Source organism: Gekko japonicus, unplaced genomic scaffold, assembly GCF_001447785.1.
Source record: "Gekko japonicus isolate JY-2015 unplaced genomic scaffold, Gekko_japonicus_V1.1 scaffold637, whole genome shotgun sequence".
NCBI classification, from domain to species: domain Eukaryota; kingdom Metazoa; phylum Chordata; class Lepidosauria; order Squamata; family Gekkonidae; genus Gekko; species Gekko japonicus.
Window position 1 is genome coordinate 185,599 of NW_015172573.1, and position 21,780 is coordinate 207,378.

At 48.6% G+C, this 21,780-nt stretch overlaps 2 protein-coding genes across 6 annotated transcripts in view; one reads left to right on the forward strand and one right to left on the reverse strand.

Moving 5' to 3' along the window:
- ASB8 (ankyrin repeat and SOCS box containing 8) overlaps positions 1 to 8,930 on the reverse strand; it is a 17,088-nt gene extending 8,158 nt beyond the window's left edge. The window contains exons 1-3 of one of the 5 annotated variants that reach the window (XM_015421383.1): positions 6,211 to 6,310; positions 4,590 to 4,694; positions 1,771 to 1,932 (exon numbers count right to left, since the gene is read on the reverse strand). In XM_015421383.1, coding sequence (XP_015276869.1) covers positions 1,771 to 1,887 — 117 coding nt within the window. In that variant the 5' untranslated portion in view covers positions 1,888 to 1,932; positions 4,590 to 4,694; positions 6,211 to 6,310. Of the gene's footprint in view, positions 1 to 1,770; positions 1,933 to 4,589; positions 4,695 to 5,354; positions 5,390 to 6,078; positions 6,311 to 8,832 lie in introns of those variants that run through there. The other 4 variants (XM_015421382.1, XM_015421380.1, XM_015421381.1 and 1 more) reach the window with 4 other exon arrangements.
- A 373-nt stretch (positions 8,931 to 9,303) lies between these two features.
- Positions 9,304 to 20,281, forward strand: LOC107118968 (zinc finger protein 16-like). The gene is made up of 3 exons (XM_015421371.1): positions 9,304 to 9,398; positions 14,625 to 14,743; positions 18,937 to 20,281. Exons 2-3 carry the CDS (start codon positions 14,668 to 14,670, stop codon positions 19,740 to 19,742), a joined length of 882 nt encoding a protein of 293 aa, XP_015276857.1. The 5' UTR covers positions 9,304 to 9,398; positions 14,625 to 14,667; the 3' UTR covers positions 19,743 to 20,281.
- Positions 20,282 to 21,780: the final 1,499 nt, after the last annotated feature.

Sequence of the window (21,780 nt, forward strand, 5' to 3'; positions counted from 1 at the left end):
AATTCTTTCCCAAACTGCACTTCTCTGCAGAGACACCCATCGGGAAACAGAAGTGCAGGGGGGTGGGGAGCCGCTGCATGACTGCTCTGTTCCCAGGAGCCGCACGATCCTCCCACGAAAGCATCAAGGGCCGGATCTCTCACATCATGTGGTAAGCAGAACTGACGGCATTCTGCAGACTGCAGGCCCGCAGTATCCAGACTGAAGGCAAATGACAATATTATAAGCCATCCCCAAGACGCAAGAAAAGTTCAGAACCATCGGGCTCTTTTTGTAGCAGGAACTCCTTTGCATATTAGGCCACACACCCCTAATGTAGCCAATCCTCCAAGAGCTTACAGAGCTCTTCTTACAGGAGCTACTGTAAGCTCTTGGAGGACTGGCTACATTAGGGGTGTGTCGCTTAATATGCAAATGAGTACCTGCTACAAAAAGAGCCCTATATGTAGGAGGAAATCCTGCAGCAGACGTCACCATTCCTAATTATTGCTTCTGCCCCTAACCCAAATGACCACATGCTCCCCAACTAATATTACACAAGCCCACAGCTCCATTCATTTACAAGGGGATTTATCGATCCCTAATCCATTCTTTCAATTTCCAGCCTCTCCTGTACTCGGTACAACTCCTCACAATGACAACTCCATCCTATACAGAGTTACTCCAATCTCAGCTCATTGAGACTGACGGGTTTAGACTGGAGTAACTCTGCACATAGATGCAACAAACATGAAATTGAGCCAACTTCAGAGGACGGCGGAAGACAGGAGAGCCTGGCGTGAGCTGGTCCATGGGGTCGCAAAGAGTCGAACTCGACTGTGCGACTGAACAACAACAACAAAAACTCTGCACAGAATCACATTGTAAGCCTCCCATCAGCAGTGCCCCAATCCCCCCGAAAACGGAACACAGATAATCAGACACGCAGTGGCCATGCTGTGACTGTCTATTCTGGAGGGTGTGGATTTTGGGGGGGGGGGGCTCCCTTTATTCAAATCCATTTCGTCGTGCAGGGCCATTCATTAATGGCAGAGGCCCAAATATAATACACAAATTAGGAATCCCAAAATAAGATAAACCGGTCTGCCAGCAGCTGTTCAAGGGTACCAGACAAAATTTCTCCTGCTACTAGGGATCATCCACATCAACCAGTTTATAATATTTTAACTGCTGCATCAGAACAAGACAAAAGCAGTTATTTATTTATGACTGCATTTAATTAAAGCAGTCCTAAATTGTGATTTTAGATTCTGGCTTTATGGGCATTTTAAAGTTTTATAGGTTTTGTATTATATTCTATAGATATTGTAAGCTCCCTTGAGCTCCATAGGGAGAAAGGCGGCTAATAGGGAATTTCAAATAAACAAACAAACACATTTCAAACAAACAATCCCCTGTTCATTTTGTTTTTTAAAAAAGCAGAAGGAATTACAAGGAAGAAATCGGGGAATTTTTTTTCCATTGACTGGTCTAGTGTTAAATAAAAGGGAGGGGAGAAACTGTAAAACTAGGGTCTATGCAATCATGAGCGTTACTGCCAAACGAGAGCTGAGGAGGGACTGAAAATTTCCAACCTTCTTCTGGCTGTCAAACTTGACAGGACTTTAACTGGTTCTAAATATGTACCAGCCAAGGGAGGCACAGAGAAAGCACTTCCTAAGGTCACAGCATGGTCTCGTGACTGCATCTGGCACAGTCCCATAAAGTTTTTACAGATAACATCACAAGCTTGAAAACAAAGCTTTAACTCCGCTGCAAGGACTCACTCACCCTTCTGATAAGGTCTTCAACATTGTCATGTGGGAAGGAGCGAATGGCTGCTATGGTCCGGATCAAGCGCTCAGACAAAGAATATTTACTCTGAATGCTCTGCATAATATACCACATACTGGAACCCAAGTTCCCGGGGTTGTTTCACATGCTCCAAATAGCCTAGAAGACAAAAAAAAAAAAAGGGAGGGGTTCTAAGTGTAATTTCTCTCTTGCAAAGTCCCATCAGTAGTTACACCACTGTAAATGTTAACTGTGAAAACAAACGCCCGTTTGCAATGCGAGCATGGCAGCTGAGCCGACCCATGCCTCTTGGGGAACGGCATTCAAACCAGAACGTCTAGACCAGGGATCCTGGACTTTTCCAGACACAAAACCCACCTCTAGTCCGTGGGCAGCAGCACGGGCTTCACTGAATCGCATGCCCTGATAGGAAGTTACGAAACTGTGAGGCGTTTTTTTGTTCCAATGCAAGTCAAACCATATTTAAGGCATTTACTCATAGGCCGCCTTTCTCACGAAGGCTCAAGGAGGATCACACAATATCACACAATGCAATAAAGTGGCATAAGACATAAAATATGCCCCAAAATGCAATAGGATTATAGACGTTAAAGAAACAATGCAAAAAGGAAATCAACATTTACTGGAGGAGGAGGATTGGATTTATATCCCACCCTTCACTCAGAGCGGCTTACAATCTCCTTTCCCTTCCCCTCCCCACAACAGAGACCGTGTGAGGTGGGTGGGGCAGAGAGAGCTCTTTCAAGAACTGCTCGAGAAAAAACAGCTCAAAAAGAATTTATGACTGACCCCGGGTCACACCAGCAGCTGCATGTGGAGGAGTGGGGAACCAAACCCGGTTCTCCCAGATTAGAGTCCATGCTCTTAACCACTACAACAAACTACTGCCAGGGCTCTGTTTTGGGTGGGTGATGGGTCCCACAGGACTACCTATGGTTGATATTAAGTGGTATGTCACCATCACAGTTTTTGCATTCAGTTTTTTATCCCGCTCGCCATCTTGCCATCTACCCTTTCACAGTCTTCCCACTATCACCTTCTGCCATTTCTTTCTCCTTCTCCCTCCTCCTTTGGCTCCCTTTCACAATTCTCCCCACGCACCCTCTGTCACCTTCGCCGCCTTACAGCATTACAGTCATCCCTGCCTTCTCCGGCATGGAATCCAAGCCATGCATCACCTTAACAGATTATCGATACATAATACATTGGTAATGGCTCATCAATACACATAATCATCCGTGATGTTTTATATAGTAACGTAAGCCAAAAAGAACACATCTCTTCTTAGTGCCCATGTTTAAACTTTACGGTTTTCAAGTTCTCTGATTGGAGGAAACAGGAGATACAAAATAAACACAAGGCCAATGGTGCAAAATCAGGTAAAAATATATTTTATTACTCAGTTAAAATTTCTACTGATCTTGTTTTCCTTTTGAAGCATTACTGTAAGACGAACAGATTCCCCTGATGAAGCCTGCTGGCAAAATGTGTACGGAAGTTTTTGGAAATTTTAACTGAGCAATAAAATACCTGTTTACCTAATTTTGCTATCAGCCTTGGCTTTATTTAAAAAATATTTTAAACCTGATTTTGCACCATCGGCCTTGGCTTTATTTTTTATCTCCTGTGACTGGTGTGGCCCTTCTATTTTCTTCTTGATTGGAGTTAACAACATAGAAAAGCGTCATGGAGGAGGCAAAGAGACGAAATAAGAAACCTGACAGAATACAATGACAGTGAACATGCAGCTCAATTCTGCAAGCCCTGCAAGGTAGCTGAGCACATGCTTCTCACGCAGAAGCTCCCTGGCTTCCAGGCAGCTGAGCTAAGACCTTGCTTTCACACACGTTAAGAGAACGCACTTTCAATCCACTTTCAATGCACTCTGCAACTGGATTTTACTGTGCGAAATGGCAAAATCCGCTTGCAAACAGTCACTGAGGTGGATTGAAACTGCATTATTCCGGAAGTGTGAAAGCGCCATACATTTGTCTTGAATGCTGGGAGAGTCAGAGCCAGGGGTCATTTCGTAGAAAAAGAGCTAGGGGGACTCATTAGCATAATTCATTAGCATATGCCACACCCCCTGACATCACCGGAGGTGTGTCATAAGGCCACACCCCCTGATATCACCGGAAACGTGTCATAAGGCCACACACCCCGCCCCCAACGGTCCCGGCCGCCACCGCCGGCCTTGCAGCTCCACTGCCGAGCCCCATGAGGGGCCCGGCGGTGGACCTGCAAGGCTGGCGGGAGTGCAAGGAAGCCCCGCGAAGGCCGTCCCTGGTCCCAGGAAGGCAGGGGTGGGGAGAGGCAGGGAGGAAGCAACTTACCCTCCCTCTTCTCCTGGCTGAATGAGGGCCGGAAGCGGGGCGGCCGGAAGCCGGGGCTTTGTCATGTGCCCCGCCCCCCGTACCTCACCCGGGGGAACTGTGTTCCCCTGCGTTCCCCCCCGAAATGACCTCTGGTCAGAACAGACAGTACTGGGAAAGAGGTACCACTATTCTCATTCAGGAAGTATGCAAGCAATCAGCAAAGAATTCAACAGGGTGGCAATAAATGGTTAATACAAGGTGAAGTATCGATGCAACACTCCTCCGGATAAGTGCTTGAGGATCAACATGGAATCCCGGTGTGCGAAGCCAGATTGCTTACACAAGGAAACTCACTACCAAGCTAAAAAGTATGGTTGCTACCATGAAGAAACTGTCCAAAGAATTTCCTTTGTGGTGGAAAAAAGTCAGAGGAATCAGCAAAAATTCACTCTTATTCAAGAAAGCGCATTGGTTACTTACAGCTATCTTATGTCTGAATTGATTCACTAAAGCCAGCACTCTTTGGGGGATGATATACTATTTTTGTGCAGCCTTACTGAGTCTCAAGTATGCGATCCACAACATCTGAAGAGGAATACAACACAGAGGGTAACATGCAACACATCTTCTCTGAGCATTGCATCCTCAGGAATTGTGGCACAAAAAAGGGAAGAGAACTATGGCTTGGCAAACAGAAGGTCCCAGGTTCAGTCCCTGGTATCTCCAGTTGAACTTTGTTAACGGATCTAGTAGTAAGCTATGTGAAAGATCTCTCAGATCCTGGAGAGCGACTGCCAACTAGGGTAGACAGTATTGGCTGTAAAAGATCAATGGTCAGATTCAGTGTAAGGCAGATTCATATGTTAAGACACTGAGCCATGAACCCTTAAAACTTCACCTCTGCCAGAAGTTCACTAGTTGCTACAAAATTAACCACTTTCCCTCTCCTTCAGTCCCCTCTAAAATATAAGGAAATTACTGGTCTACCATACAGAATTATTGTAACGATTACTGACATAATATACACAAAATGCTTTCAACACTGGTAGTAGTCATCCATGATTCCTAAAACCTCCAAAATCTGTTCCTGAAACGTCAACTCTCCAGATTCCTAAAACCTCCAAAAACTGTTCCTGAAACGACAAGTCTCCAAATGTGTGAACTCTGTGCAGATTATTCCATACGAGCCCAAAACGTAAAGGACAAGTCATCGATGTGCCCCAGTGATATGTTAAGAACCCATACCTTATGGTGTGCCCATGTTTGAATTCAAATCTGCGGATGGGAGAGGGAAGAGAACCTCAGAGCAAATCAACCACCCCCAACAAAGACACCAAGCAGCCCAACGAAAGGGAAAGAAGAGTTGGTCAACCCTTCCCGTTACTCAACGCATGAGGCTTCCCTTCCCTGTTACGCTCACACAGCTGCCCATGTACTTGGCCACCTGGAACGGAAAGGCAGGAAAAGAAAAGGGGGCAGGCTCAGTTGCAGACCGGCGAGGAATCATCACTTTGGCCAATAAAACTACTGAACGCGTTTTAACAAAAACGCACAGCTAAAGAATTTACGGTCTTGCGAATCAGATCTCTGCATGGGAGTGTTACTGTACAGAACCAGAAATCGAGAAGGGCAGTTTTGTTTTCTTCCTGATTCAGGAAATAGAAGAAAAAGAGAGATAAATTTACTGGGGGGGAGATGAAAGACATCTCAGGCGTCCAAAGACCACCAGAAAGCGACGCGCCTCATAGCCAATGTTCCCTCTAAGCTATGGAGCCCTGTGAGCAAAAATTCTACTTTGTGAGCTATTGGCATTAAAGCTGTGAGCAGGAGATTTGGTTGCTGCATAAATTAAGTTTGTTCTGGACTGGAGCCACCCTTCCTGAGCCAAGACAAAAATGTGTGAGACAGAGGCTAAAAAACTGTGAGCTCACACTAATTCAGCTTAGAGGGAACACTGCCATAGCCTTACCCAAGCGGGGTACCAAGGGACAGAGCCGTCGCCCATGCCCCGCCCAGCCATCCAGGGGCTGCCTTTGCTGCCCACAGCGACCCTGCAGAGGCGCCGGCCTGGCCCTTGCGCCACCCCCCCGGCCGCACTCACCGACCCGGCGCCTAGCGGACCCCCACGAACCGGCCGCCAGCGCCACCCGGAAGCTCAACTCCCCCCGAGCGGAAACACCCGAACCCCGGCCCCCCCTCCTTGATGCAAAGAAAGGCAAAGGCCCCGACGCCTTCCCGGTAGACCCCGCCCACGTCACTAATCGCCTCCAATCATTCGTGACAGCTGTCGCCGAGTCCCACCCTTCATCCCGTTGCCTTCCAATCATCTTGCCGGAGTTACAGTTTTAGCCCAGCGCCTCTGACCCAATCACCGTCGAGATCTAAGGATAAGTCATCTTTCCTAGAGCTATAGGGCTCGGAAACGCTGTGGCCCTAAATGTGTTTACTCGGAAGTAAGTTATGGACTCCAATGAGCTTACTTCTAAGTAAAACTACTAGAGTTGCCAACAGGTGTGGAGGAAAACATCCTATCCCTTTTCTAGAGCTTTACTGTGTGGAAATGGGGCCTGGGGCAGATGAAGCTTTTCATGACAAGGAGCAACATCCTATTAAGCTGCTTCCTGGGAAGGGTAGCCATGAAGGAGCTAGAAAAGAAAGGTTCTTAAGAGTAAGGATGCGTTGCTGGCGGCCAAGATCAAGTTAATGCATGCCACAGTATTCCCCATTACTATCTATGGGTGTGAAAGTTGGACAATGAAGAAAGCTGACCGGAAGAGAGTTGCTTCCTTTGAAATGTGGTGTTGGAGGAGAGTTTTATGGATACTGGGGATCGCCAAAAAGACAAAGAAGTGGGTTCTAGAGCAAATCAAGTCTGAAGTCTCCTTAGAAGCTAACATGACTGAACTGAGGAGACCATACTTTGGTCACATTATGAGAAGACAGGAGTCACTGGAAAAGACAAGTCATGCTAGGAAGAGTTGAAGCAGGAAAAGAGGAAGATCCAACACCAGATGGATTGACTCAGTAAAGGAAGACCTGAGCAAGTCTATTAATGATAGGACGTTTTGCAGGACATTAATTCATCAGGCTGCCGTAAGTCGGAAGTGACTTGACAGCACGTCATACACAGCCTTTTGCCTGAAGAAGGAAGGGGGTCCACTTGGACTGCCCAAAAGGTTATGTGGGGGATCATGGAACCTCCTAAGTGGACAAAAGCCGAGTGAGACTAGTGAGAAAGGGCACTGAGCAAAACTGGGTGAAAACAGCTGGCTGGATCCAACTCATTGAGCTGAAAAATTTGCAGTCAACTTTCCCAGAATGTCCAATGCATTTTAAATGTCTGCATTCTTCTTTAGGGGAATGAATCAATGCAAAGTGTGCATCATAAACCATTTGAAATGGAAATCAATAGGGCTTAATCCCAAGTAAAAGATTTTGGGATCGAGGAGCCCAGGGTGCTCACTTATAAATAACCAAGTTGTAGCTGACTTATGGCAAACCCTTATGGTGATTCCCAGGGGTCATTTCGTAGAAAAAGAGGTGCAGGAGCTCATTAGCATAACTTATTTGCATATGCCACACCCCCTGACATCACCGGAAGTGTGTCAGAAGGCAACACCCACCACTCAGGCTCCACTGGACTGTTTTGGATTGCTAGCTATTGGGGGGGGGGGGGCGTGCAGATCTGTCCTCACAGAGGAGGGAGAGCTTGTACCTGAATGAAACTTGGTCTTAAAGGTGCCACTGGACTGTTTTGGACTGGGGGGCCGGGGGGGGGGCTCTGCAACTTACCTGGCTGCTTCTTGCTCTGACTGAGGGCTGCTGGGAGCAGGGGGTGCGGCTTGTTGATTGTACCCGCCCCCTGGGCTCTTTACTGCCGGAGCTCTGCTCCTGTGTGCTCCTGCAGGAAATGACCCCTGGTGATTCCTCGTGGGGCTTTCAGAGGTGATTTGCCTTTGCCTTCCTCTGCATAGCAACCCTGGTCTTCCTCAGGGATCTCTCATCCAAATAGTAACCATGGCCACAAACTCCAGATAGCTCCAGCTACTCAGGCACCTTCATCTTCTCAGAAATCTTTTTAGTATATGACCTAGCCCTCCATTTTTATCACACCCTTCCTCCACAGAGCTTGGGGCAGCGTATACTCACTGCCATTTTGTTCCCACAACAACCCTGAGAGGTAGGTTAAGTTATGGGAAAACAATTGGTCCACAGTCCCCCAATCAGCTGAGTGGGAACGGGAACTCTGTCCTGAGAGAAGGGTTGCCAACCTCTAGGAATCACCTGGAAATCACCCACAATTATGTTTGATTCCCAGACAACCCAGACCAGCCCCCCTGGAGAAAATGAGTGCTTTGGAGGGTGGACTCTGTGGCCTTTTACCCCACTGAGGTCCTTTCCTTCCCCTAACCCCCACCCTCCCCAGAAGGGGTGCCAAGTCCCCCGGCCAGGGGATGGGGAGCAGGGCAGCCAGGTGACTTCTGAGGATTTGGAGATGGAGCCCGGAGAGGACAAAGATCTCAGTGGGGAACCATGCCCTAGATTCCACCTTCCAAAGCATCCCTTTGCTCTAGGGGAACTGACCTCTGTAGCCTGGAAATGAACTCTAATCCCGGGGATCCCCAGGTCTCACCTGGAGGCTGACATCCCTACTTCCCAGGCTCCACACACACACACCCCAATCTCCACGTTTTTCCTCCCAGCCCAGAGCTGGGAACTTTACCTGAGAGCTGTACCCGCACTATCCTTGAAGACATTTCACTGCAGCCATCATCCGCCACCGGATTCCCCTGCGTGGACAAGGCAGCCCAGCTCCAAATGACCGCTGGAGCGCCATGACAGCACTGAGCACTCTAACCACTGTGCCCCATGATCAGAGGAGACTGGGAACCCGGCTGGCTCCCATGACTGAACCGATCGCTGTCCACCTCTTTTCCCTAATGGAGAAAGAAATCCATCCACCCCACCCCGGCCTTCCTCTGCTTGCACGGATCTTTCACCCGGATCCTCTAGCGCTGCATTCCCACTTGCAAGAAAGCAACTTTAGGCTGCAGCATCCTTGACCATAGAGCTACCATTTCCTAGCGATCACCAGGAAATAACCGAGGAGGAGGAGGACTAGGGGATTAAATGAACCTGGGACCTTCCTGTTCCCAGCAGCCCCCTGAGCTGAGAGTTGAGCTTTTCTTGCAAACGCTGCCGCCGCCGCCGCCGCCGCCGCCGTGGCTGAGCTTTCTTTCTCCGCCTGGGGGGAGAAATTAAACCCAACCCCAAAGCTTCCTTCTGCAAGTGAGTTCCTTTTTTAAAAAAAATCTACAGATCTGCGGGGGTGGGAGAAGGAGAAAAAGCATTGCCTGCAGGAAGGCATTCGCAGAACCGGATTGCTGCGTGGGGAACGGAACATCCAGAGGCAATCCGGAGTAAACTCGTCCCCGTTCCCCGCCCCTCCCAGTTTGATGACTTAACTGGATGTGATGTAAAGAGCTGCAGTGGTTTGTCACGGCTCAGTAAATGCCCATCCTGGGAGTTCCCCCCCCCCCATCCCCCAGTGGTAGTTTTATCCTTGTTTCTCATCGCGATGCCAACTGGCCGATTTGCTTTCTATTTTGGGGTGGCTGTAAAAAGATGCCGGGTTTCGGAGGCCATCTGCAGCTGTTTCTCTCCGGGGGTGGCGGTGGCTCCTTCCCCCCTCCCACCCACCTGCCCGGACTTGCTGCCCCAGATGACATTGCTGGCTTCCCAAGATGGCCACCCCCGAGCGACAGAGAAACTGTCACTGGAAAAGTTGTGGCTCTGCGTGGTGCCTCTGGCGAGAGCCTCGGATTAGAAAGGTTCGGGGGCTGAGCCGAGCGAGAGCTGGCGGGTCTTTATCCTCCGGGGGCTGAGGCTGCACAGCAAAAATGACAGGGGGGGGCGGGGACGGCGAGCACAGGCTGGGGAGGTATCTTTGGTTGAAACGTGTCCATCTTTCACGGGACAATGGCCCTAGCTTCTGTACAGCTGCATTGGAAAGACGGGGTGGTTCACTGATATAGGAAGCTGCCCCCCCACTCAAAATATTTCTAAACTGGTCTTGATGTGGCCTCTTATTTACTTAATTCTGCCTTTCTCCTTTGGGGACCCAACATGGTTGACATTGTTTTCCTCTCTTTCATTTTATCCTCACAACAACCCTGTGAGGTAGGAGAGGCTGAGAGTGTGTGACTGCCCCAAGGTCACCCACCCAGTGACCTTCCATGGCAGAGTGGGGATTACGAACCTGGGTCTCCCAGATCCTAGTCTGACATTTTAACCACGACACCAGGCTGGCTCTCATATGGGTCCATAACATGCCGAAAGCTCCTGGTGGAAAGGAAGGCATGTATCCTACTGCTCTGCTGAGCAACGCTGGGAGCCTTCTCCTAGCTTAAAGGGCTCTTCTTCTGGCAGACAAGCCACTGAAGGTGGAAGAAGTTTTCTAATACATGTCCATGTGTGAGCTGCTCGAAAGGGTGAGGTGTCTCTGCCTTTCTCACTGAGACCCAACGTAGATTTTTTTTTGGGGGGGAGCAGTGTAATCAAGTAGTACGGGAGTTCCAACGAGTCTAATTGCAAGAATTAGAAACAGGGCAAAAAAAGTATCAGAGGTGATATGTCAAGTGTTGCGGAAAAATGGAATTATAAAAGTAGAAAATAGTGCCGTGGCAGAGAAAAATAATGCATACAGTAAATAGCGTTCTGTGCGCCTTGGTGTTTAGTCATGCCAGCCACATGACCACGGAAACATCTTTGGACAGCGCTGGCTCTTCGGCTTTGAAACGGAGATGAGCACCGCAACTCTAGAGTCGGACTCGACTGGCTTTCGAGCAAGGGAACCTTTACCTTTAAATAGTTAATATCTAGCATGCACAGTGGCATAGATTACAGCCTTCGTGAATTGTTCAGTTACATTGGTAGCTTGGTTTTTGGCCTCATTTCATGGCTCTGGGGCAGTCAGTCTCACTGAATGCAGTGGATCTTGCTTATAAATAGAGCTGCTTCCTGACTGAAGAATTCTTAGTAGTCTAATTGTGGGTTGTAACGGATCAAATCTTACGCGCCTACATCTGAATAATCAAACAGCAGTTTTAATGAAAGAGCACACTTTGTTTACAGATGTGCGCAGAAGAGACATTCCTTCCTGTGTGTGAGATGGTGCCGAGCATCAATATTTTCTTGGGGTTTTTTTTAAGTGGGTTGCTTATTAAATGGGAACACTCGTTTTTGGTGCTCACAAGGGTTTTAACTGAACGATCAACCAGCAGTACAATCCTCTGCAGAGTTACTCCAGTGTATTGAAATCACTGTGCTTAGAGTAACTTGGCAAGGACTGGCACCATTAATGTCGTAACTCTAACCAGAACAAAGATTCACTGGATCAGGATATAGGAACCTTATGAGATTGCTGGATATGCATGAGGGGAAATTCAGAGGGCTCGGCTCGTCCCAGCTCAGAGATTTCAGGGGCTGAGAACAAATTCATTTGCAGGATTTCTACAGGTCCTATAAGGGCCACAGGATCCATGCAGGCAAGAAAAAATGGCAACCCTCTGTTGGGGCCAGCGCATGATAGCTACTAAGCATAAAGCATCCCATGCTGAAGGAACATGGTGAGCTGTTTGGCATGTTTGGCTGCAAACCACGCTAAATGTCGATTCAGTTTGTTGCTGAGATGAAACTGCTTCCAATACATGGTGGCCGTTTACATGTTGCCGGTCTAGTGTATATGAGAAATTGCAGACGGTTGATGTGGGCAGGCAGGTGTTTTCCAGAAGGCACCACTTATTGAAGCTGTTGTGAGAATAGATCTAACTTTATTCTGTATGTTCTGTACGGGCATAAAGAGGACAGGGTTTCCTTTGTGTTAGGACTTGGCTCTTGGGAGACTTGTCTATACTACTAGGGTTCAAGCCTTTGGTGCAAAGGACTCAGTGCCTTTGAGCATGTGCCAGCTGAAGTTCTCTCTGTCCTGAATAATGACACCCAGACCCTCTAAATGTGGGGACTGGAAGAAGCTGTGGCTCAAAGACAGAGCAACTGCTTTGCATGCAGAAAGTCCTATGTTCAGTCCCCACAGCATCTCCAGTTAAAAGGGTCAGGCAAGAGGAGGTGTGAAAGACCTCTGTCTGAAACCCTGGAGAGCTACCGCTAATCAAAGGCCTTTTCTGCATACTCATTTTCCTCACTCATAAGTTCTGGTTTCTTTGGGAGGGGGGGTCTGTTCTGCATGTGTTTTGCTCGCTCTAGTGGTGTATTTGGTATTACACCGGTGTATGTCCAGTGTAAAACCTTTAAACTGCAGGGAGATATGCCAGACAGAGACCAATGTAATATAGAATCAACCACTAGAGGGAACAAAACACAGAAAACATCAACGAAGAAATGGGAACTTTACAAGCAAGGAAAAGGAGTATGTGGAAAACCCCAAAGTGAACAATATTGGCTGGGATAGGCAGTGGTCTGATTTGGTGTAAGTCAGCTTCATGTGGAAGCTGAAAGAAAGCTGCAGGGTGCAGTTTTGAGTCCTGGCACTAATTTTACAAAGCTGTTCTGAAGTAAATCCTCATGGACGTATGTTAGCAATTCTGAGACACACTGCCAGTGTCAGGGGAGGGGAAGAAACAGCTCTTTTATAGGGAGTAGCTCTGTTGGTATTCAGAACAGTTAGATTTGAATCCAGTAGCATCTTAGATACCATTGAGGTTTTCAAGGCTATAAGCTTTCAAAGGGAGCTTTGACTCTTGAAATCTTATACCCTGAAAATCTTCTTGGTCTCTAAAGAAGACGACGAGGAGAAGAGGAAGAGGCTGGATTTATAACCCCACCCTTCACTCAGAGTCTCAGAGCAGCTTACACTCTCCTTTCCCTTCTCCTCCCCACAACAGACACCCTGTGAGGTAGGTGGGGCTGAGAGAGCTCTTTCGAGGACTGCTTGTGAGAGAACAGCTCTGAAAGAACTTTTAACTGACCCAAGGCCACACCAGCAGCTGCATGTGGAGGAGTGGGGAATCAAACCTGGTTTAATGGAATCTCCAGCCCCAGAGGCCTTTGAAGAGCAGGTTAGATGAGCACTTGGCTAGATTAGCTTCTTAGATAGTTGACCAGAGGGAGTTTCAAAATCACACTGAGCTTAGGGTTTTTTTTAAAATATTATTCAAAAGATTTAGTTAGGCCTTGGTCCTGAGACTTCTGCGGGGGCTAACAAAATTGCAACTGATTTTAAGCACAAGGTGTCATTTCTTTCTAACACTGCATAAAACTGTAGAATTAAATTGATAGAAAACGAAGATAAAATAGCAATAGACATGTTGAATATGAGAGTGAGAGTGAGACCCAAAACAAAAGCAGCAGTCGAGTGTTTTAATAAGCTTTGGGAGACCCAAGTCAAATCCACAGTCTAGCTACACGTAGCCCGCTGTGTGACCTAGGGCCACTCACTTTCTTCTCAGCTTCAGAGGTTGGTTGTGAGGGGAAATTCCACTGCGTTAGCCGAAACCCCTTGCCTTTAGCATTCTTTAGATGTGTGTGGACACTTGAGCCTGTGTTGTCCTTGAAATATAAAACATAGTAGCTGATCTTTACCATGTGGTAACTAGGGATGGCAGCCTTCAGGTGGGACTTGGGCATCCCCTGGAATTGCGGGTCATCTCCAGACTACAGAGATTTGTTCCCCACTGAGGTCCCAGTCCTCCCCAGGCTCCATCTCCAAATCTCCAGGAGTTTCACAACGTGGATCAAGTAACCCTACCTCCCCCTCACCAGTGGCCAGGGGAGACTTGGCAATCTTAATGGTGTCAAAGGTGTAGCCACAGGGGTTTTTTTGTAGAAAAAGCCCAGCAGGAACTCATTAGCATAATAGGTCACGCCCAACAGCAGAAACCCATTAGCATATTAGGCCACACCCCTGACAGCAGAGCTCATTAGCATATTAGGCCACAACCCCATGTTGCCAGAAATGTGGTCATTCAGCCACACCCACCTTTTGCTCCTTATTCTGTTTACCTTGTTTGTTGTCAAAACCCAGGGCTTTTTTTGTAGCAGGAACTCCTTTGCATGTTAGGCCACACACCCCTACTGTAGCCAATCCTAATGAGTTCCTGCTGTTGGGTGTGGCCTATTATGCTAATGAGTTCATGCTGGGTGTGGCCAACTCAGGAGCCAGCCGGAACTCCGTTCCTGGGCGTTCCTGCCCCAAAATAGCCCTGCGTAGCCATATTCCATTAAGATGACAGGATTTAAAATAGTGCTAGGTCCCTGCCAGCCCTGGTTTCCAAGCCTTGAGCTCTGGTCCTCTGTACAGAGATTACCATCTGTCAGAGGGAGACTGTGGGTGAGCAGGGTAAGGTAGACCTCTTTGGGTTGGCTTCAGAGATTGCACAGCCATGGTAGCTGGGGGGAGAGGCTTTGAGGCCTTGGAATACAGTGGCCCTCTGGGTCTCTGACTTCCTTATTTGTATATCCTCTTACTGACTGACAAGACGGTGTCTTGAATTTCAGCTCCTGTCAGCGGCAAGATTCCAGCTTGCAAGAATTTCCCACGATGGAGTGTGAAGACCCAGGTATTGTGGAGATCCACGACTCGGATGATGGAGGGATCGTGAGGAGAGTCTACGTAGGTGAGAGCCTTGGCCCTGGTTGGACGGATCCCTTGATAAACCTTTTCATGCCCATGGGATATGTGGTCCTCTCCTTAAAAGACGGTATTCTGCTTTGAACAGTGTATTCCAGGAGGCACTTACCCCACCCGTTGGTGAAATCCTACAAGCTACCGCACACGCATGCCACGTTCATTTCTATCTGCAGATAACCTGTCTCTTAGAGATAATTGCTTGTTGTTGAGGTGCTGTTGTTAATAAGGGTGCTGAGAAATCTTTTTCCCACAAAAAGAGGGAAGTAATTCATTTTGCCTCAAGTCTACAGGTACAGAAGTTCCACCTGAGTATGAGCAGGGGTGGATGTAATTTACATTTCTTACTTGGCACTGTCTCTCTTGGGACAGCTCAAAGCACTTTCTTACGACTAGGCGTACTTCCACTTCTGATAGACCCAGGAGGGTGGCCGTGTTGGTCTGAAGCAGCAGAACAAAGTCTGAGTCCACTGGCACCTTTAAGACCAGCAAAGGTTTAGTCACAATATAAGCTTTCGTGTGCAGGCACTGGACGCAAACTTAAAGGTGCCACTGGACTCAAACTTTGTTCTTCCACTCCTGAGTATGTGGTGCAATTTGGAGTCTGTCATTTTTCACTTCCAGGCAGAGCTGCGCCTAATACCTCAGTTCCATTGGAGCACAGAAAAAGCACAGGGTCGGATCTAGACTAACTCACCTCTTCACACAAGGCACCTCTGTTCGTGCTTCTCCCCTGCATCCGACTGATTCCCCCTTCAAGAACAGCATGAGAGGCAAATTGGGCATCTGCAGCAGGAAGGGAGAGAGGAGGAGTCTCTTTTCCCTTTCCCTCCCCACAACAGACACCCTGTGAGCAGTGTTCCCTCTAAGCTGAGTTAGTGTGAGCCAGCTCATAGTTTTTTAGCCCCTGGCTCACACATTTTTGTCTCAGCTCAGGAAGGAGGGCTCCAGAGCAAACTAATTTATGCAGTAGCCAAATCACTCACTCACAACTTTAATGCCAGTAGCTCACAAATAAGAATGTTTGCTCACAAGACTCCAGAGCTTAGAGGGAGCATTACCTGTGAGGTAGGTGGGGCTGAGAGAGCGCTTTTGAGGACTGCTTGTGAGAGAACAGCTGACAGAACGTATGACTGACCCAAGGTCACACCAGCAGCTGCACGTGGAGGAGAGGGGAATCAAACCCGGTTCTCCCAGAATAGAGTCTGCGCTCCTAACCACTACACCAAACTGGAGGATAAGTGGAAATTCCCCCACCCCTTCCATTAGCAGAAAATTCAGTCTAGATCCAACCTGTACTCTACTGAGTGGGCTAGGGTGCAAGATCCAGCTTCCTGTGGATTTCACTGGTTTAAAAAATATGGTTTCTAGTCACTAGGGCTGCCACTAGATCTGTTTGAGCGTCTTGCTGAAGGCTCAGAAGGAAGAGGAGCAGCTGAATAAGGTTCTTAAAAGATAAGGGCCACCACAGATCTTTATGCCCTTCCCCAGAATATATGAGTAAAGCACAATACTCAGATAGCCCACTAGAAATAAGGCTGTCGCCCAATTAAGAAAATCTGTTAACTCATTAAATCAGACATCATTTCAATATGTGGACAACAGTTTTAAGGAGAAAAAAGATCTATGGCTGCGGTCACACGGAGCATTAGCCACGCTGCATAGACGGAAGATAGGCGGACTTTCCGGGCGCGATCTCACCGCAACATCTGTTCCGGGAACCGCGCGGCAAGAGTGGGCGCCTGATCGCGTCCCTGCTGGACTCCCGTGGCATCTGGTGCCCGCCGGGTTGTCCCCCCCCATGCCTCCAGAAGTGCCCAACAGCGCATGCGCACAAAGACGCGCGGCATCGTTGGGGTCGAGGGAGGGCCACGGGGGGCTGCGATGGGGGTGAGCGGCAGCGGCCAGGTGGAGAGGGAGGGCAGGAGGGCGGGCTGCTGGTGGGGAGGGGGGATCTGGTGGGTTACTCCCCCCTCCCCCCTCCTTGTGAGCGGCCCATGGACCCTGCCCGGAGTGGGCTGTGCACAGCCCTCCCAGCGGCGGCGGCTCGTTCCGTCCCCCCCCGCATTTTCCTGGCCGTGTGGCCGGGGCCTGTATTTGTTTTTAAATGATGCAGCAGTTGTCAACATAGAAGAGGCATTCCCCTTTCTTGTACCTGAGGGAGTACCAGTTCTTAGATAGCATTTACCATCTTATCAAGAGGATTAGCAAGTACTTCTCTTAATTTTTAAAAAATTCGCTGCCGTATTAGTTGATCAAAAATATTTATCTGAACAACTAGATATGGCAGCCCTCATTACATTATCCCCCTCCCCATTTGTCCAAGGGTTGAACAATGTTTGGATTTCATACAGATAATGTTTTTAACGCTCCCAATTAACCTTCTCTCTGCTAGAGGGAGATGAGGCATTACTAGATCCATTTATATTAATTGTCACTTATTGCCCCACAACAAAGGTAGATAGGACCCAGCAATTTAGATCAAACATGCAAGAAACACATTGCTGAACAAGTTCACAGTATAATGAATTAACAATGAAGATACTGCTTTAATTGTTGTTTTGTTTCAACAGCAGAATACACCAAGAGACTTTGGTCTGTTGGTGTATTCAGCTGTTGAAACAAAACAACAATTAAAGCAGTATCTTCATTGTTAATTCATTATACTGTGAACTTGTTCACTTATTGCCCCACAACCAAACAACTCAAAGCACTCCAGAATGGAGGTTCAAGCAGAGGTTCAACCTTGAAATATATATTCAATATATATTCATGTGTGTGTTACTGACAGGAAAATGGGAAGCAGAATGGGCTAAGTTAAACCAAGCTCACTTTGACCCATTGTGGAACATAATAGAAGCATCATGGGGAAAAGATTAGAAACTCTTTAGGAGATCCTATGTATGCTTTAAACTTGTTGTAGGCCCCACAAAAAGGGTTGAGTAATTTTTATCCATTCTCTCCTCTTACTGCAGCCCCCCCCCAACCCACTGACCCATGTTTGTAAGTGCTGTTAAGCTGCAACCAATTTACAGCAACCCCAGTAAGGGGCTTTCAAGGCAAATGCAAAGAAGATATTGGATTTATACCCCTCCCTCCACTCATAGTCTCAGAGCAGTTTACAATCTCCTTCCCTTCCCCTCCCCACAACAGACACCCTGTGGGGCTGAGAGAGCTCTTTCAAGGACTGCTCTTGAGAGAACAGCTCTGACCGAACTAAGGCTTGCCCAAGGTCATCCAGCAGCTGCAAGTGGAGGAGTGGGGAATCAAACCCGGTTCTCCCAGGTTAGAGTCTGCGGATTTAACCGCTACACCAAACTGGACGAGAAGCAGAGACGGTCTGCCATTGCTTTCCTCTGCAGAATCTGCCTTGGTTGATTCTCATCTAAGTATCAGCCCTGCTTAGCTTCCAAGATCGGATGAGACTGGGCTGTATCATGCCACCTTCCCTTCCCCCTACTGACCCACAGGAGCACAACATTTCACAGAGAACTGCACGGAAGCTATTAGTTATGAAGCACAGCCCCTGCTTGGGTTGCAGAAGGACCCAAGCCCGTGTCTATTAACAGCATATGGTTGTACATTCAGTTGCTGCTACAGGAGTTGAATCTGGGGTACAACTTTGTTTTTTTAGTACATTGCTGAAGATTACTGGGCTCCTTTGTGGAAGCTGTATGGAGGAAGTGAGCAGTGACTCATGAAAGCCACAAATCTTGATTGTCTTTAAGGTGCTACTGGACTCTTGCTCTTTTTAGCTATGTGTAGCAGACTCTAGCCTGGGAGACCGGGTTTGAGTCCCGACTCCTCTTCCACATGAGGCCTGCTGGGTGACCTTGGGCCACTCACAGTTCTCTCAGAACTCTCTCAGGCCCACCTACCTCACAAGGCGCCTTTTGTGGGGAGAGGAAGGGAAGGTAATTGTAAATTGCTTTGAGACACATGAGGCCTGCTGGGTGACCTTGGGCCACTCACAGTTCTCTCAGAACTCTCTCAGTCCCACCTACCTCACAAGGTGCCTCTTGCAAGGCAAGGAAGGGAAAGTCATTGTAAGTTCCTTTGAGACTCCTTAAGGTAGAGAAAAGCGGGGTATAAAAACCAACTCATCTTCATCTTCTTTTGGCCTGTAAGTATTTTGAGAATTATTTGTAGCTGAACCACACAGGTCTCTTCCTCTCTTTACAGCTGAGAGAGATGTGGCAAGTGAGGGTGAAGATTTCCTGGAGCATGAGCTCAGGCAGCCCAGCTGGAAGGCAGGTTCACAACAGGATGGGTCTGAAATGGAACAGCAGCGGAGCCCACTACCCCCTGGAAGCTACGACGACAGTGAAGTGGCGGTCGCGACCACGGTGGTCCAGCGTTCTGGCAAACAGCGCCCATTCATCTGCAACGAGTGTGGCAAGAGCTTCAGCCACTGGTCAAAGCTTCTGCGGCATCAGCGCACGCACACCGGAGAGCGCCCCAGCACCTGCTCCGACTGTGGCAAGAGCTTCTCACAGAACTCGCACCTGGTGCAGCACCGGCGCACCCACACGGGCGAGAAGCCCTACGTCTGCCGCGACTGTGGCAAGAGCTTCAGCTGGAGCTCCAACCTGATCCAGCACCAGCGCATCCACACGGGGGAGCGTCCGTACACCTGCGCGGACTGCGGCCGCAGCTTCACCCAGAGCAAGAACCTAGCCAAGCATCGGCGGACGCACACAGGCGCACGGCCCTTCCGCTGCCCCGAATGCGGCCGTGGCTTTGCACACACTGCAGGTCTGGTGAAACACCAGCGCCTGCGCCATGACAGTGACTCCCCCATTGGCCACCCTTGCCCAGAGTGCGGGCAGCGCTTCCGGGCCCCTTCCGAGGTAGAACGTCACCGCGTCGCCCACCACGGCGTTGCCCCCTCGGAGCCCTTCATCTGCGTGGAGTGTGGAGAGTGTTTCTCTAAGAGTACCACGCTCGTCCGCCACAAGAGAGTGCACAAGCCGATCTTTGTACACTGACCTCGGCCTTCTGTGGGATGGGACGTTCTGACCGGGTACTTGGGCTTGTAGCCTGGAGTCTTCAGACTGGAGTACAGGGAGACTTTCTGACTCTAGTCCAGGCCTTTCTTGATCAAATCAAAGGCCCCAGTGGGAGCGATGAGCAAACCCACTTCAGTGAGGAGGAGACTGGGCCAAGAGCATAGATGTCGCTCACTCAGTGGGAGAGACTGCTTGGAGCCCAGAGGACTTGCCTGTGGGGCGAGATCAATGTGGAGGACAATTCTCACTGACCTTCTGAGAGCCAGCAAGGCTTGGCCCTGTTGCTGTATATAACGTGGGGGGTATTCGTTAGCTAGAAGCCATAGTAGGAATCTACAGGGGGTGGGTGGGAAAGAGATCCACTCTCTAAACAAAGTAATCAGACTTGAATGGGGCTCTGGAGGAAGGCCGCTTCTTGGCCAAATTAGGGTGCCCTGGAAAGGTGGATTCTTTGCTCGCTGGGCACTTGGAGGGGGTGAGGAAGCAACAGAGAGGGGAAAGAGTCTTGTGAATAAACGTTTTCTGCCTCTCTTTATCTTGATGAGCTAGTCACTGTCTCTCTCGGAAACGATTTCCAGCTTTGTACCTGTGTGATCGAGGCGGGTGGGGGGGTTGGTCAAAAGCAGGGGGAAACTGATCAAATTCTGGAGGTGCTGGATCGGCATGGAGGGAAAAGCTAGCAAGAGACTGATACAGTTAATACGATACAAGAACTCGTGGGGAGTCAATGAAATTAATGAGCAGTAGGCTTAGAACAGATAAAAGGAAGTATTTCTTCACCCAAAGGGCAGGAAGAAAGACGAGAGATGGATAGGGCTAAAAGCCTTGAAGCCCATACGCTCTTATAAGCAGCAGGGAAAATCTGCACATAGCAGCTCCTACACCTTTTGCTTTTAAAGCTGCTTCTAGTCCTCATGGAAGCACAGGAAGCACACAGGGGGAGTCCAAGGCGCGTACATTTTCACAACAACCTCACCATTATTCTACAGTAAAGACCTGATCTGAATTATGACAGTGGGTGAGGAAAGCATCATAAAGAGATGAATGGAAGGAAAGGGCAAGTCCCCCTCCGAGATGAGTTAGTTTGGAAGGGAGATGAGCACTGTGGATGTGTTCAGAAAGGGCGGTCCAAGCGAGAGACGGTGACGGTAAAACTGGAGGAGTCGAGCGATTGGACGGCTATAAAAGGAATGAGTGGGGTAAGACCATAGGAGACCGTTAGTGGTAAGGTGAGAAGGCATCCTAGGATCTGAGCAACAGGTGAGGTGAAGGCAGTGGAGGTCTGGCTAGATGCTAGAAAACTGGCGGCAGCTGGCTGGAGGGAAGAAGGGAGCAACAGCAATGGGAGAGAAGCAGTGTTCCCTCTAAGCTGAGTTAGAGTGAGATAGCTCACAGTTTTTTAGCCTCCAGCTCACACATTTTTGTCTTAGCTCAGGAAAGAGGGCTCCAGAGCAAACTCATTTATGCAGCAGCCAAGTCACTCGCTCACAACTTTAATGCCAGTAGCTCACAAATAAGAATTTTTGCTCATAAGACTCCACAGCTTAGAGGGAGCACTGGAGATAAGCAAAAGTTTTAATTGCAGTTGAGGAAGGGGAAAGGCCAAATGCTTGCAGGGCTGTACAACAGGCTGGATTTTTATTGGCTTTGCCTCCACTGAAAGTGCAGGGAGCCTGGGACAGAGAAGGAAAAGGTGGAAGCCTGATGCGCAGATCTGTTGCTAAGGGACTCCTAGAAAGGGGCTAAAAAAGAAGCGCATCTGGGGTGAGTCTGAAGTTCAGTCAAAGGCCCAGACAAACTCACGGGACTGGCTTGAAGAATGGCCATCTTGTTTCGGACACTGTTATTTGATCCTTTGGGGCAATGCATATATGATGGGTGCAGCAACAAGTATTTATTTGTGCATCCTCCTGTTCACCAGGAAAAGAGAATGGAGCTGTTCAGAAGCGGAACATGTGGGTCAGACGAACTGAATCCTCCTCCCATTCCTTCTCTGCTCTCCAGTGCTTTATGTACG

Coding starts and splice junctions, on each gene's coding strand:
- LOC107118968 (XM_015421371.1), top strand. CDS start 14,668: ATGGAGTGTGAAGACCCAGGTATTGTGGAGATCCACGACTCGGATGAT. Junction 14,744..18,936: donor CGTGAGGAGAGTCTACGTAG/GTGAGAGCCTTG, acceptor CTCTCTTTACAG/CTGAGAGAGATGTGGCAAGT.